This window comes from Tachysurus fulvidraco, chromosome 20, assembly GCF_022655615.1.
Source record: "Tachysurus fulvidraco isolate hzauxx_2018 chromosome 20, HZAU_PFXX_2.0, whole genome shotgun sequence".
NCBI lineage: Eukaryota > Metazoa > Chordata > Actinopteri > Siluriformes > Bagridae > Tachysurus > Tachysurus fulvidraco.
Window position 1 is genome coordinate 18,102,581 of NC_062537.1, and position 16,320 is coordinate 18,118,900.

Here is a 16,320-nt window from a genome sequence, read left to right on the forward strand (position 1 = left end):
TTTAATAAAAAAATGTTTATACTTTTTTTAAATTCAGTAATATAAAGTGACTGGTTTTCCTAAAATTTCCAGATTGTATTCTTACTCCTTGTCTTAGTAAATTAGCATGAGGACATATTTTCCACATACTAATCTATATGAAAGTTGATCGAGTCGTGGTTTATGATTTTTTTTTTTTTTTTTTTAAGTATACCAAATACATTGGATGTTTGTACAAATTACAAATAAATTCATTTATATCCGGAATGATAAAGAGGCCCAAGTGAAAGTAGAATCTTATAGAAAAGTAATCGGCACCAATTGCCACCACCAGTTTTAGCACTGTGGTAAAAACAAAGAAACAATGAAGAAAAACATGATGAAACAAGTTTAAGTGCAGATCAGGATGCTATGAAGCATTTAATCTTTGCTAGAGAGAATACAGGATAAAAGATCTAAGGCTAACGGTCTTGGGCGCTGGAGTCCAGTATAGTTTCAGTTTCACTCATGTTAATCCACTACTACGACAAAACTGTACATATTAGTACAATCAAACTACACCCATGTGGTAAATGAACAATTTCGGTCCCTTAGCAATAATACAATGAGACGCAACATCAAAACAACTCGTTTGTTTGTTTAATTCAACACGTTTGGTTTTATTTTTAATTTACACAGGTAGGAGATGGGCTAAAGGAAAACAGGACGTCAGTTTTCAAATAAAAAAACGTTCCACAATTAAACATTTTGCACAGACACTGTCTGCACACAGAATAGCATGCATGACATCTGGATTTGTAAGCAAAAATACAAAGCACAAACAAAAACTAAAAGTCTAATAATAATAATAATAAAAAAAAGGACTACTGGTTAATTTGAACACTAACCATTATAAATATGGAATTACAAGTTTAAAATCTTCTGAAAGAAAACCAGTGGGGTTTAGTATGGTCTGTCCCGCCGATCCTGGCGATGCTCACCCCTGAAGAAGACAAAAATAGAACATTATCAGATAAAACTTGCATCATTTAGCATACACTGCCCATAAGATGAAACATTAACGTGTATTTCCTAGTCTTGGCATTTACCGAGTCTAACCTATCTAGTTCAGCTGTACATCATAATTTACCTGACAGAGGGTCTTTGATTTTATAATGGATGTGTTAATGCATTAATATGTTAAGAAAAACTTTAAAATGTGCTTCAGTAACTCCAGGTCCAATAGCTTGCTTTACAAATCAACAAAATCAATCTGCTTATAGTGATAAAAGTAACAGCATATGTTCTGAACCAATTTCTCATTAACTAGTAAGAATGTTGATGAAACCAGATTTTCTTTTCACAATAAAATTTGAGCTCACTTCATCTCCATCTTCCCTGGTGGTCCCATTCCCCGGCCCCTTCCACGTATGTCATCCATTGGAGGTCCACCACGTCCCCTCCCACCAAATCCACCCCTGTCCATGCCCCTGCCCCCACGGAATCCGCCACCGCGGTCTCCCCCTCTGCCCCCACGAAATCCTCCAGGACCTCCAGGGCCTCCTGGCGCACCCCTGTCCATGCCACGGCCGCCACGCATGCCTCCAGGGCCGCCACGGCCACGTTCACCACCTGAAAACACCAAGCATGTCAAATCAGTTTCAATCTTGGGGAGAAGGTTTTGAAACATCTTGCAGTCAGAAAAAATAATTATTTAAACGAAATTCATCCTTTAAGTATGCCAAAGATGCAGTTACCTGGAGGGAATGGAGGTGGACCAAAACCTTCAGGTTTGGGTGCCTTACACTGGTTACACTCCATCCTCCAAGCAAAGTTCTGGTTTCCACATCCACTGACATGACAGAAGCAGGAACCAATCAACAATTGAGGCAAGGCATGAGACTACTGAGCATTTTTAAGTAAGGGACTTAAGATTTAAAGGGGAGGAGTGAAAAGGGGAAGAATTTTACGCATTTGGACACTGCCAGTCTCCAGCTCGCTGCTGCATGTTTCCACCAGTTGGTGCCCCTCTGCCCATTCCTCTAGGCCCACCTCGAGGCATGAAGCCTCCGCGCTCTCCACCACGGCCCATACCACCACGGCCCATCATCCCTATGGGAACAAAAACAACATGCTTACATACTCTTCCTACAATGTGCCATAAAGCCTGGCATACAGTACCATATTCACTTAATTGCAGATTTCACTAAAGACCCACTGGCTACTCACCTCCTCTTCCCATCATGCCACCGCGGTCTCCCCTCATCAGCATTCCACCCCTCATCATCATGGGCTTCCGCCGAGCCATCGACACCTTCAGCTTCTTCCCTTGGAAGTCCTTACCTGTACAGATTGAAGAAAACCAGTCAACTACTGAACTTGCACACTAAAAGATTTTTCAAGTTTTAAAACATTTTTAAAAATAAAAGTGGTTTAAATGAAGAGTTGTTCATTGGCAAAACTGACCGGGTGCATTGTTGTTTTTTTCCCCCTCTGCTACAGAAATACTAATGCATCTTCAAATCTACCATAAAAGCATCAACAATAACCCAAAATGCCCATCTAACTTCAAGGTACATTGAGAACATCAGTTCTGTGGTACTGTGCTTTACAAGCTTGCTAGTTGAACACACTACACGCAACACTAACCCTTGGCAACAGTCATTTGAGAAAGCATCTGATGGTGTTAAAACATGTCCTGCTTTTTATAGTACAACATGTTTGAAACTTGTATGTATAAGCGAACAAACTAACACACCATCAAACCACTCCACTGCTGCCTTGGCAGCCGGCGGGTCCTCGTAAGACAGGGTGGCGTCGCCCTTGGGTTTCCCAGAGTCCTTATCTGTATAGATGTTTATAGCTGGGAGACCGGTTCGTTTATTAATCTGCAGGAGAATATAAACAGCATGTCTATAAACTGTTTTTAATGCAATTATGCAACAATTACTTCCTACGTTCCGTTCATACATCAGTTTCATTGAAAAACATCGACCAATTTGCCATTAGGGTTACCAGTTTATCTTTATACCCATTTAATATAATGATTCTATGCTTGCTCAAACAGTAAAAGTATGAGTCGCATACTGCTCCCTCACCCTGATAATGCCACTCTGCTTAAAGAACTCGGCCACTTCGTCCATTGTTGCGTTTTCAGTCAGGCCAGTGATGTAAATGGTGCTGTTCTCAGAGTCATCCTGCTCCTCTGGGCGGCCTAACACACAAAGCACACGGTTTAGAATCCACTGTGCAGGGCTTGGGTAGCTCCCATTAATGAAGTTTTTACAGTAGACATTCGGTATTCTAACAAACAAAATAAACAGCTCCACTTACCCATGTCTGCATCAGGTCCTGAGATTATTGATGGAAGAGGGAGGAAGAAAGAAAGAAAAAGCAAGTTAGCCTACACACTTCACTTTCTGAGCACTGACATGACCAACTCCAGGTAAAGACTTTCCCCAGGCACACTTGCTCTTCTGAGCATTCAAACATAAGAAGAAAGATAAGATACCATTGTGCCTCAATGTTGTGGGGAAATTATTTAAAAATAATCTATTCAAATTAACTTGAACACCTGAACCTAACTGTTTCTGCAAGTGTGCCATGAATAGCAAAAAATAAAATAAGACATGCCAAACCACAAACCCAAATTGGACTCCGTACCTTAAATTCATAGAGAATGCAGTAAACCCTGACATTGTGTGTGGCACACGGTCAGTTACCATTACACCCTAAAATGTAAAAAACTCTTTGAAGGAGTCCATAATTTTTTTTAACCCATATTTCTCTTATTAAATTGAACCAACCCCATAGTCAACCAATAGATAACTGTTTATAAGAACCCTTAAAACTCTAGCCGGCAGACTTGTGTCTTTGCATGGCAAGGCAAAAAAAAGAAATATTTCCCCTCTGTAATATCAAATATCCATGAAAATGGTGGAACAAAAGCAAGTTTGTGTATGCTCTGGTAATTCTCATTAAAACTTACCACCGGGCTTAATGAAGCCACCTCTGTCTCCAGTGATGCTGGGGGAATAAGCGGAGATATGAAGGCGATTTTCCCTTTAAAAACAGCCACTTCAGTACCACAAAATGGGGGTTATGGGGGTGAATGGACACGTCTGGCTCTACACACCCCCAACAATGTGCCCTAAACATCCCCCAGACTAGTTACAACACTTGGTTTAGTTAACACTTGTTTTAAGGTGGGGTGGGGGGGAAAGAGTGTTCAAATGGCGTCAAGTACTTTACATGTTTGTGGCTGAACAATGTTCAAAATGGTTAAACAAAACAGGGAGGGTGCTTTACTACCACAGACGTGGATTTTTTTTTTTTTTAAACACACACAAATAAATTAATGAATTGTTTCAGATGCAGCCCAGCAGCTGGGTTATTTTATGGTGGAAAATATAAATATTTGCTAGAACAATTTGTTAAATCATAAAAATCTGTAAGTGAATTCAGTGCAAAGTAATAGGTGGGCGATACGAAGTCCTGATCAGGATCGAGAGGATCACAAACTCCACTGTGATGCTGTTCATTATCAAAGTAATTGCTCCACCCACATAGTCACGGCTGCCAACAAACCGAAGAGCTCTATAAAATCAAGGAAGGTTTCAAGTGGAAGCCAACGATGAAGACCTTAATAAGGAGGTTGGCGAAAAACGTCAAAAGTATTTACCATCACTTGTTTCCTTCTAACGGAAAACTACATGGACCCTGAAAACGTTAACGCGTTTGATTGTCTTATCCATCGCATCACCCACCTCTACACAAATTACTCTTATATCTGACTGCATCTGAAACAATCTGCTTACACAAAGCTGGTACATGCATGTTCAGTCAAAAAAAAAAGTAATAAATAAAAGCATTAAAAAAAACAACACCATTCTTTTCCGTTAAATACATTTTAGAAATAATTATACAAAGTAAAAATGCTATCAAACATTCAAACAGAGCATTACAGTTATTTTTCTGATTAAAGAAACTTTTCTCTGTGACCCCCCCATGAGGGTTAAACCACACTCGAATCTCTCCTCTTTAAATGATGCCACCAACTCTTTATGTCCCCATTTGAATAGGCTGCCGGGCCACACTGAACTGAGTAGCGGTACTGTAAATGAATTGCTGTGTTAACATGGCTCTCACTTTGTTACCTGCAGCGTATAAATGTGACAAAGCATGTTAAAGCAGAATTGCTCATATTCATTCAGAAGAGACAAATGCAATAACCATATGAAAATTATTTTTAAAAAATATATCATTTTTTCCCAGAACTCATATTAAGGGGAAAAAAGGAAAATGGATGCAGTGTATTTGGAAAATTGCCTGCAGTAAAAACAAACACCACTTTAAATAAGCAGGGGAAACTCCTGGCTTAGAGAAACTTCTAATATGGCTACAGGTTATACAGTAGAAAGATAAGAATCGATTTGTTTAATTCAGTTCCAGTGCCATTAGTGCAGAGTGGTACGTTATACCTGGTGCAATCTTTTTTAATTAAGAGATACCCATTTTAAATGCTTTACACAAACATTTTACTTGAAAGAAATACTGCTGCAGTGGTTAACAGTCATGAACTTGTCTAAGCAGTAACACTTAGTGTGGACAGACCTTTTAAAGACCTGACAGAGACTCGTCATTGTTCCTAAAGGTAGTAAAGACGTTTGTCTTTTTTTTTTTCTTTTTTTTTTAAAGTGTGAGACAATTTAGCAACCCAGGAACCAGGAAACTCATCAATATTTGAAACACTGCATTCACTTTCAGAATTGAAATACCACCTGTTCATCACTGGATTATCAGCAAAACCTTTGAAATAGAAATCACAGAAAACCCTTTGGAAACATTTGAGAGCTTCTTTTTTGTTCAAAACTTTGGCAGAATTGCCCACCAAGACCATTATACACCCTTAATCTGGAGGGGAATAAAAAAGATACATAAATCGTTTTTGTTAAAAACAGGCTGAATGAAAGTTTTTGCTTACTTTATCCATTTCTGAAAAGATTTTAGAAACCATCTAAAAGGTAATTCGTTTATTTAAAAATGTGTGATTCCATTTTACAGACACACAGACAACCAGAAACACCCAGAACCCAGCACTTAAAGCTTTAAAATGTGCAGCACTACAGCTAACAGCAATGGTGGCCGATAGCCAAATTTTCTTTATAGAATGATATAATATGCTGTTAAAGTGCCTCAAAGCTAGGACCAGTAACTATGTGGTAAAAATGTCAATAAACCCAAAATATTTTTAAAAATAACCCATAATCTTTATTTGCTAAACCAAAGCCAAATCTATTCAGGTTTCTGCTTAGAGCTTAGCTTCTGTGACACACAATCTTTTAATAATGAAACACTGATATGGAAATGATTTTTGATCATTTTCCCCAAAATAACAGTTCTGCAACCTCTTACCTTCGGCCATGTAGCTAAGGGCTGGGAGCTATTCAAATCATTTACACTTTTCATAACGAAATTTATTTAAACTACGGGCTGAAGCTAGAAAATTGCTGCCATGTTCAACAATTGTTTTAAAAGACTTTCTGAAGGCAAGCCTCCATTTAACCTTTCACCAGTCTAATAATTCCTCGCTATGAATAACTGAACTCAGTCCATTCAATTATAAGTCACAGTAGAAAAGGTGTTGGTGTATTTAGCATAACCCTCAGCCCCTTAATGGCCGTTCAAAGATCCTGTATAAGGGAATGAGAGTGATGGTGGTACAGGCACACACAAACGCACACACACTTACCCCATGCCTCCACGGTTCATTCCCCCACGCATTCCTCCTCTCATCATGCCCCGGTCGAACCCCCCTCTGCCACGCCCGCGGCTCTCCCCCCCTCCCATTCCACCGCCATAACCACCGGACTCCGGGTAACTGCCATTCTGGTGGTCCTGCCTGTAATTACCTAAACAAGCAGAAGAAAGAAAACAAGAGTCAGTTACAAAGATTTGCAGTAGGCTTTGTGGCTGCAGCTGATTTAGGCCGAAACCACTTCCATGCATGCCCCACCCTACCATACTGACTGGGTGGTTTGTAGTCGTTTTGTCCATAAGCACCTCCACTGCTGCCCTGCTGCCCATACTGACTGGCAGGAGGCTGGCCGTAGGACCCAGAGGGCGGTGGGTAACTGGAAGGTGGAGGCTGCTGCGGTGGCGGAGCTTGCTGCTGGTATCCACCCTGCTGGCTGTAGGAGCTCTGCTGACCGTAGCCACTTTGCTGGCCACCTTGATAGCCGCTTTGCTGCTGCTGGGAGTACGAGCTCTGTTCATACCCTGGAGTCTGCTGACTACCAGAGCTGTAACTGACAAAGAATAATGAGATGTAGTTAAAATCGTTCGTGACCTGATGTGATCTACGATTAATGGGACAATTAAACATTTCTTTCATTCAAAGCAAGAACATACAACCCTATAAATGTACTCAGGAACTCAAATATGTTGGGTCTCTAAACTTAGAACACTGGAAAGCGAACCACACTTACTTATGAAGAGAGCGTGACTGTAAATAGCCTCAGTACCTGGGAGGAGCTGAAGAAGCAGCGGCCTGCTGTCCGTACCCGGAGTAAGCAGGCTGGGCTCCGTATGCACTCTGGCCACCATATGAGGCCTGATTAGTGCTGGAGGAGGCAGAGGATGCATCATAACTGCTGCCTCCATAACCCTGGACGGGCTGAGAGTAGCCCTGAGGGGGGGTTGAGGTAGCATTATAGCCACCTACAGACAGGGGAATTAAAATACATGTGGTCAGAAGATTGAAATTAATATCACTTCAGGGTTACTACACAATTATTGTAGATTTCCTAATATATAAGCAGCACAATCTCAGCACACCGCAGGTCCAATAGTTACACGAGCATTGTAAAAACCCTCACCGCTGGCTGGTTGTTGTTGTCCATACGAAGACCCATAAGTCTGCCCGCTGTACCCTCCAGATGAACTGCCGCTCTGGGAGTAAGCTGAATCAGCAGGCTGGGTGTAGGAGCCATAGCCTTGCTGTTGCCCATATGATTGCTAAAAACAGATCAAATGATGGTAAGGGCATCATGCCATCTTTCTTTGTTGGATGAAAAATGGAGTTTAAAGATAGAAGAGATTCTTATAAAACGAATAAGTTTTATTTTAAAAAAAAAGTGCTGCTGCTCTGATTTCAAAAACAGTTACAATAATTTTGTTTGTACATTTTCCATCATGTTCTTTTTAAGTTTACTTTGAACTTGAAGCATAACTGCATCAACTCCTGCCCCCTTACAATTATGTAATTTCTATCAAAAAATTCACAGAGATAAAAGTGGAGGAAACATGATCTAGATTGCATTATCTGAAATACAGGATAAACTTTTGTATTTGCTTGCCATTCTTTAGGGCCCGAGTACCGATGATGCGAAGCCTATTGTTTTTGCTCGGGTTTATTATTAATATTATTTTGTTTGCACACTTTGGCCATTTGGGGTCCCTTAACATGTTCGAAAACTATTGAAATTTGGCGCACACGGCATAGTCGTGCGACGCTAGGCCCGGGCAAAGGATGGAATACGGGCATGTCAGGCGGGCTCTGTAGCGCCCCCTGTAATGCAAAAACAAACATTTGTGCACATATCGGGCAATTATGTACGCACATGTACGAGAGTTGGTACGTATATAGATCTCATCGACCCGAACAACTTTCATGCTCTAAACTATGAGCTCCGCCCAACAGGAAGTTGGCCATTTTGGATTATTTCATAATTGCATGTGGTGGTTTACTTTAATTTCAAGCATATTTAAAGGCTTTGGCATGCTTAGATTAACTTGAAATTTTACACATACATCACATTTGTCGGCTGTTAAATGTGGACAAAAAGGTCAGTCTCTTAAGTGGCTCAGTAGTGCCCCCGTTTGTCTAAAATGCGGGGTTTCATTTACCCACAGTCCCCAAATGGTTCAGTAACGTAAAATATTCCACTAATATTTACCCACTTCATCCACCGTGCATTGTTTTCTGGAAGGCACCGTATAGCGATAAAAAAAAAAAAAAAAAAAAAAAACGTGCGAGGGCCCGCCATCGCTGCTTGCAGCTATATTTTTCAAAATGTTTTGGCTTTAAAATAATTTATGGGAAATTTACTTCTTCACCTAAGGCCAAGAACTGACAACCTTTAAAATAGACACGTTAAAATACAGCTGTAACCTTTGAAATAAAAATGAAGATTAAATGTCATTTCCCACAGACCTAGGTTCATATAAAGATTCTAAAAACTGTACACAATTGTGCTCAAAAGTGGTTGTTTTTTCTTATTTAAGGATAGTGGTCATGTGAAGTCATTCATTATCAGTTGTTTGACTCCTTTTTAAAACCTCCGACCAACCCTGTCAATTAATCAATTTAGGGCCAACTAAATTTTTTTTTACTTTAAGTCCGAACGACTTGCCGGTTGTAAATTTGCGTTAAGACCTTTTTTTTTTTTACTCTTCAAACAACTAATACAAAAGCAATAAAATAATATTCACGTGTTCGGGCACCATAATACATTAAAACAGCTCGACACCGCTTTAACTTGGCAAGAAGTTCTGGAAAAACTGTGCCCAGCATCAAAATAAGGTTCGCAATGATGCGCCCAAAGGCACGGGTTGAAGACCCAGTCAGTGACGTCACGATATGCTAATTTGTTTAAAGTCATACCTATGTAAATCACCATCACCAAAATTGTATTTTTTTTTTACATTGAAACTTGAAAAAAAAATTAAAAAATAAATATAGACCTACCTACAGACTTTTTTTTTTTTTTAACCTGTTACTGCAAACCAAAATATTTTTAAGGATGGCCTAATGAAAACTGAAATCACCTAAACAACCCTGATCAAAACTTACATATCTTTGAATGTTTGGCCACATTATAAACACACGGAGGTTTAAATGGCTATCAAAGGGAAGTTTCACAGCTGTGACTCATTGAATTTGTAATTAGTGTCTGTACATAAATAGACAATGAGTTTCTCAGCTCATGAGATGATGCACTGTCTTGGCTGGTTAATGTACCATGGGGAAGACTAAAGAAATGCCAATGGACCTGCATAATGAGGTAGTTGGATTTATAAAGCAGGAAAAGGATTATAAAAGATTTCAACACTTGAAAATGCTTTGAGAGAAATACAGGCTGCTTTGAGGTAGTTGTGTTGTTTCAAGTAACTCAATGAGGAGGTACTTGAACACAAACAATCGAACCCTTCTTCAGTACAACAACTAGAAAAGCCTCAGCTTCTGGAGCAGAGTAATGGGGAGTGATGAGAAAATCTGAACTTTATAGGTCACAACCATAAATGCTATGTTTTGAAGAGGAGTCAACAAGGCGATGGTGAAAAGTACACCATCCCCACTGTAAAGCATGGTAGTGGATCTCTGATGTTTTGCAGCTATATGTGCTCCAGTGGCACAGAGAAGTTAGTAAAAATTGATGGCAAGGTGAATGTAGCATGTTATCAGAAAATACTGGCAGACAATTTGCATTCTACAAAAGCTGCACATTGGACACTCTTGGATGTACCAACATGACAATGATCCAAAACACAATGCAAGATTGACAATCCGATGGCTACAGCAGAAAAAGTTGATGTCCTGGAGACCATCACAGTCTCCTGACATCAAGATCATTGCACCACTTTGGGGAGATCTCAAACATGCAGTTTGTGCAAAGATAACCAAAAGATTTACGGGAACGGGAGGCACTGTGTCAAGTAGAATGGGCAGCTATACCACCTGAGAGAATTAAGGACCTTGTGCACAATTATAACAAAAGACTGCATGTCATCATTGATGCTAAAGGAGGCAATACATGATATTTACAACAAAAGGTTTGCCAAATTTTGAACAGGGATTATGTCCTTGTGTTGTGTTTGATTGTGCCATTTTGTTATGCCTTACATATTAACTTGAGTACTATAAAGCATAATATTGCACAATATTTTGTTATTTGCACTACCATGCACTCTCACACTATGTACATATCTGATTTGTCATATACTCTGTATTCCCATTTAATACTCCTACTGTCTAGTAAAGTGTTATTTATGGAATCATAAATTCCATAAATAACACTATTAAGCCCCTTAAAAGTCCTCCTTCCTACTCCTAACACCTTTTGACCTTATCCTTTATGTATAACTTCTCTTTACTAGGATCTTCTCTTTAAAAATTAAGGCGAAACATCAACATTAAGAATTTAAGAACTACATCACAAGTGCATGTCTAGACTTAAGAACCGCTTGCGTCAGGGGCTGGAGGCGGGGTTACTGTGACCAACACGACAAAAGAACATCCTTAGCGCCATTTTTAAATCGGGATTCGCTGTGTTTGGATGCCAATGTAGGTTCACAAAGCCATGAGCATTAAGAGTAAAGCAACATCCACCATTGTTGATGTGTTTTCCGCTGCTGCGCTAATGTTGCTGTATAACGTTGTATACAGTGACATAAGACTTGTCTCTCTAGCCCATGGAAAGGCAAACCGGTTCTTAGAAGGCTGGCCAGTGGAACCAACTTCGAACCAGCACCAGCACTAGCTCTGAACCAGCACCCGATTCTTTCTGGTAGAAAGGGGGCATAGGAGAAATTCTTTACACTTAAGAATTTTTATGAACACAGGCCCTGATGTGTTTGTATTAAAAGAGGATTTGCTTAAATGCCAATTTGAGAGAGAGTGTATAGCTGACTGACTTACCTGGGTACCTTGCTGATAAGCCTGAGCAGGCTGGGCTGCATAGGAGCCATACCTGAACACACACACACACACATTAACAAACTACTACAGAGGTAAATGTAAAATCAAAAGAAAGTTGTGATGCCACAGCAGCAGTTGGGTATTAAATATAAAAGAGGTCTTTACCCTTGCTGGCTTCCAGCCTGTCCGTAACTGTTATAATCTGCAACAACCAAAAACATTTGACGTAAGTAATCTTTACAAAAGTTACAGAGATGCACTAAAGAGTAACTGCTTGTGGTCTATATATTCAGAATCCTGTCACAACAGACTTTTCTGAACTTCTGTAATTCAAAGAATTTAGATTACAAACTCAGAATTAAAAAGGCAAAATTATTTGAAAAATGTTTCAATAAACCCTGTAAAAGGCCCAAACTCGCCGATTATGGCGAAGTTTTAAATGAAAATCTATTGTCTTTAAAAACATAGAATGGATCCGTCTGTAATGACGACACAGGTATCTGGGTAGCGTTATAATAAAGCAAAATCCTTCTTTCAACATCTCTTATCATCATCATCAATCCATACCGTTTTAAAAGATAATAATGAAAGGAACCAGAAAACACAAACAACTTTTTTAATAGTGTAAAAATAAACATAGGAGATTCCTTGCATACATTTTTTTGTTGCTTAAATACCATGTTTTAGTGAACAGTAAAGATAAGAATCTTTTATTCGTCCCACAGGGGGACATTTGTGAAAACAAATGATGTAAATGTATAAACCTTTATCATGAATATTACTAACCGAGCTGCTGTTATGGAAAATTATTCAACTCCGTCTTTCTGGATAGACTTAAACTTTAACAGCAGCATATTTACATCTCAGCATTGCTGTATATGCATAAGCATCCTAAATTATAAAGACAAACGTGAGGAGGGGAGATTATGCCACTAATCCTGTTTCTAATCCCAAGGAGGCGCAGAGGCATTTTTAACGTGCAGCTAACCCACAAATCTCGACCTTCTCCATCTATAAATCTTATCCACAACCTATTTCCCAGATAAATAATACAATTTCAAATTCAAGCCTGAAACAAAATATGGAAAATTTAATTATTATTTTGTCTAACGTTCATTTACAATCCAGATGCCTTTGTGTCCTGGACACAAAGAGTCAAATTATCGACCTCAGAGATGCATTGCTAAAACATAGCATACGCAACAATAAGAATAACAAAGTCTTCAAATTTAGTGAATTACTTGCCGAAACAAAATTATATACTGAAATATAAATATATATATATACAAAAACTGCGGTATATGACACACAACCCACGGTGAACCCCCTGAAATAAGTGAACGGATAAAATGGTCCAAGCTAACAGGCTAACCGGCTAACATTCGTCCCATTCGAAAATGTATTCGTATTCGAAAACAAGCTAACCCATAGATATCTGCGGCTAACCGGCTAACCAAGCTAACAGAGCTAACCCATAGATATCTGCGGCTAACCAAGCTAACAGAGCTAACCGGCTAACCAAGCTAACATTCGTCCCATTCGACTGCACATTCGAAAACGTACATCTTATTACATCAAATGGAGCCGTTATACCAAAATCTCTCCAGATTCTGCTTCCTTAGCTAGCTAACCATCTACTGCATTTAACACTGAAGGCCTTTTAATCTCTTCCATATTCATCCTAATTAATTATTTAAAACCACCATTTCATCGCTCTCAGGCTAAATTACAGCCTTGCTAGGCAACCGGACTAATAACAAGGGACCGGTCCTAAATACCTGAATGAAGTCCCCTACCTAGGGCGTTAACGCTATTACTTTATATTCGTCATAAGGCAATATTGTATACAAGAATAGACCTATTTGGGACGCAACCCGTTTAACTAATCTAACAGGCACAAGGGTTATGCAATGAAAACATACTTTATACAGCTATCATTAATAACAGCATGCGATTTCTATAGACCGGAATAAAATTCCACGGAGAAAAAGAAAATGTGTTGTCTTTTTTGTCTATACAAAATTTTTAATTACCTGCTGCCGACGCCATTTCGTGGACTTGCGTTTTTCTCGCTACCAAACCTTCTTCTTTCGAATTTAATGGCGGTTGGCAACTCAGCTTAAATGTGCATTACCGCCACCTCTCGCTACCAAACCGACTGCGCATGCGTGACCATGGCGACAGGGCGCGTCCATTCCCACACAATACAATATTATTAAAACGCATTTAAAGATGCAATTTCTTATATCCTATTCACAGGAAACTTGTTTTTAGCTTTAGAACCTCTCGAAGATTACTTTAAACGCTTGTCATACCGATTATGGCGAGGTTGTAAATGAAAATCTATTGTCTTTAAAAACGTAGAATGGATCCGTCCGTAATGACGACACAGGTATCTGGGTAACGTTATAATAAAGCATACTGGCGTACTAAATAGTACGCCACGAGCGTATATTACCATATTTACCATATTCGTCTTCCTTATACTATTTAGGATACAAGTGTACAAATGAAAATAATTCATTTCGAAGTATTTCCTTTTAAAACATATGTAATTTATTTACTACTATGAAATTATAGTGTTTATAAGGAATATCACATCTATGATAAATAAATAATAAATATCATATATTTTATTTTGGATCCCTTATTTTTTGTGAGTTCAAACAGATAAGATTTGCAAATTTTATCTGCTTAAATTAAAAGATAAAACAGACCAAATAAGCCAACATTTGATAAAAGGGTCCCGGCAGAGGATGTACTTTCTACACCAGTTAAGGAAGTCTGGTCTGCCACAGGAGCTGTTGATGCTGTTCTACACTGCAGTCATTGAATCTGTCCTGTGTACATACATCCATCACCATCTGGTTTGGAGCAGCAACTAAATAGGACAGGAACAAACTGCAACGCCCAGCAAAAACAGCAGAAAAAAATTATTGGTGACCCCCTGCCCACTCCCCAGGACTTGTACCATACAAGAACCAGAACCCGGACAGGAAACATCACTACTGACCCTTCGCACCCCTGGACACAACCTCTTTCAGTATCCCTTCTGGCAGGCGCTACAGAGCTTTGCTTACGAAAACTGCCAGACACAGGAACAGTTTCTTTCCTCAGACAATCACCCTGATTAATAACTCATGATAATTATATTCGCTGCTTCATATCTATAAGTACTACATGATCAGAACTGTCTGTCCGTCATCACATCATCCGTGTATGTTACACACACTACTGCTGCTGTATATTGTACAAAAGCATAAAACTGCACAACAGTTATTTTAACTACCATGCACTTCTCACACCTTACAGTATGTGCATTACTGATCTGTCGTATATTCTGTACTTATATTTAAGACTCGTACTGTTTATATTGTCTCAAATCGTCTGTATTGTCTTGTATAGTATAATGTTATTTATGTCTGTACTTTTAAGAGTCACAAACAGCTGGAACCAAATTCCTTGTATGTGTCAACACACTTGGCCAATAAACCTGATCAATAAATTCTGATTCTGATAATTAAATTCCCTGCTTCATATCTATAAGTACTGCATTATCAGAACTGTCAGTCATTACATCATCCATATATGTCACTCACACACTACTACTGCTGTGTATTGTACATAAGTTCTAAAGTAAACTCTTTATCGTACCTGACGCACAATACTGTTATTTGCACTAACATGCACTCTCACACTTTATGTACATTACTGATCAGTCATATACTCTGTATTCCTATTTAATACTCGTACTTTCTATATTGTCTCACATCATCTGTATTATCTCCTATAGTGCTTTGCCTTATCTGTTTTTGTCAGTCAACAACCAAATTCAGCTGGAACCAAATTCCTTGTGTGCATCAACACATTTGGCCAGTAAACCTGATTCTGATTCTTAGATCTCTCATCATTTAAACCTGTTTACATTTGCTGATGTACTGATTCAGTGATAGCTGACAGCTAGTGAGTAATTTGTAACTAAACAGGAACGTTATAGCAAAATGCGAAACATTTTCCTTTTATGACTTATAGCATCTTGTATCGTGTCTGATGCCTGTATCCTTAATTTTGCACTGGACATGCAAAATTAAAATTATATATATACAGAAACAGTTTTCATTATCTATATCGTGATAAAATGGTAGGCCATGATAAAAAAAAAATTGTATCATGACTTGCACATAATTAAGAGTAAGAAATATACAGAGCCGTTATTTATTTTTTTTATTTTTTTGTAAATTTTCCTTTAATTGCGTTCTCAATGAATGAAAAGTTCACTGAATGCATGAATGACACTTGTATGTAGTTATTTTCCTGTCAGTATGAAGTGTACATAAATTCGATGAGATAAATGTATAAACTGCGACAATGGTTGGCAAAAATTTAGTGAGAACAGTCTTCATATCACGTGTATAAATTAGAATTTCCATCTTAACGGCAAAAAAGTGCTGTTAGACTTTAACTTTAAACAGGAAGTGAACTCCATGAGCTCTGTATGACTTTTTTTCTACTTACAAAATATGTGGATGCCGTGTGTGTGTTTTTGTGTGTATCCTCAGTACATGTGACATATAAAACCGTCTATTGCAAAATACTTGATGGCACTTTTAAACTCTGATATGACAGAATTGAATGAAGATGAGTTCAAGATCTAAAGAGAAATA

The 16,320-nt window shown here is 38.7% G+C and overlaps 2 protein-coding genes across 8 annotated transcripts in view; both read right to left on the bottom strand.

Annotated features, from left to right (window-relative positions):
* Nucleotides 1-596: 596 nt before the first annotated feature.
* ewsr1a (EWS RNA-binding protein 1a) lies at nucleotides 597-13,832 on the bottom strand. Of its 4 annotated transcripts, none has more exons than XM_027175367.2 (16): nucleotides 13,690-13,832; nucleotides 11,822-11,858; nucleotides 11,657-11,708; nucleotides 7,836-7,974; nucleotides 7,482-7,677; nucleotides 6,979-7,259; nucleotides 6,710-6,869; nucleotides 3,947-3,984; nucleotides 3,292-3,309; nucleotides 3,057-3,172; nucleotides 2,717-2,846; nucleotides 2,188-2,301; nucleotides 1,929-2,070; nucleotides 1,716-1,810; nucleotides 1,341-1,590; nucleotides 597-961 (listed from the first exon to the last, which is right to left on the bottom strand). In XM_027175367.2, the coding sequence occupies exons 1-16, from the start codon at nucleotides 13,703-13,705 to the stop codon at nucleotides 922-924; spliced, it is 1,824 nt and encodes a 607-aa protein (XP_027031168.1). In that variant the 5' UTR covers nucleotides 13,706-13,832; the 3' UTR covers nucleotides 597-921. The 4 variants fall into 4 exon arrangements, with proteins under 4 accessions (XP_027031168.1, XP_027031170.1, XP_027031167.1 ...); XM_027175369.2 differs by having other exon boundaries at nucleotides 7,021-7,265; nucleotides 13,690-13,831; XM_027175366.2 differs by having other exon boundaries at nucleotides 6,979-7,265; nucleotides 13,690-13,831.
* A 2,033-nt stretch (nucleotides 13,833-15,865) lies between these two features.
* Nucleotides 15,866-16,320, bottom strand: part of atp6v0a2a (ATPase H+ transporting V0 subunit a2a) — a 14,978-nt gene continuing 14,523 nt past the window's right edge. For all 4 annotated transcript variants that reach the window (XM_047805272.1, XM_027175359.2, XM_027175358.2 and 1 more), the window contains one exon: nucleotides 15,866-16,320. This exon is cut by the window's right edge and continues 303 nt beyond it. The gene's annotated coding sequence lies outside the window, so the exon portion shown is untranslated.

Excerpts from the sequence above, each read along its gene's own strand:
- ewsr1a (XM_027175366.2), bottom strand. Across the intron at positions 11,709-11,821 it reads CAGGCTGGAAGCCAGCAAGG|GTATGGCTCCTATGCAGCCC; the intron begins GTAAAGACCTCT and ends GTGTGTGTTCAG. Across the intron at positions 2,071-2,187 it reads TGGCATGATGGGAAGAGGAG|GGATGATGGGCCGTGGTGGT; the intron begins GTGAGTAGCCAG and ends TTGTTCCCATAG.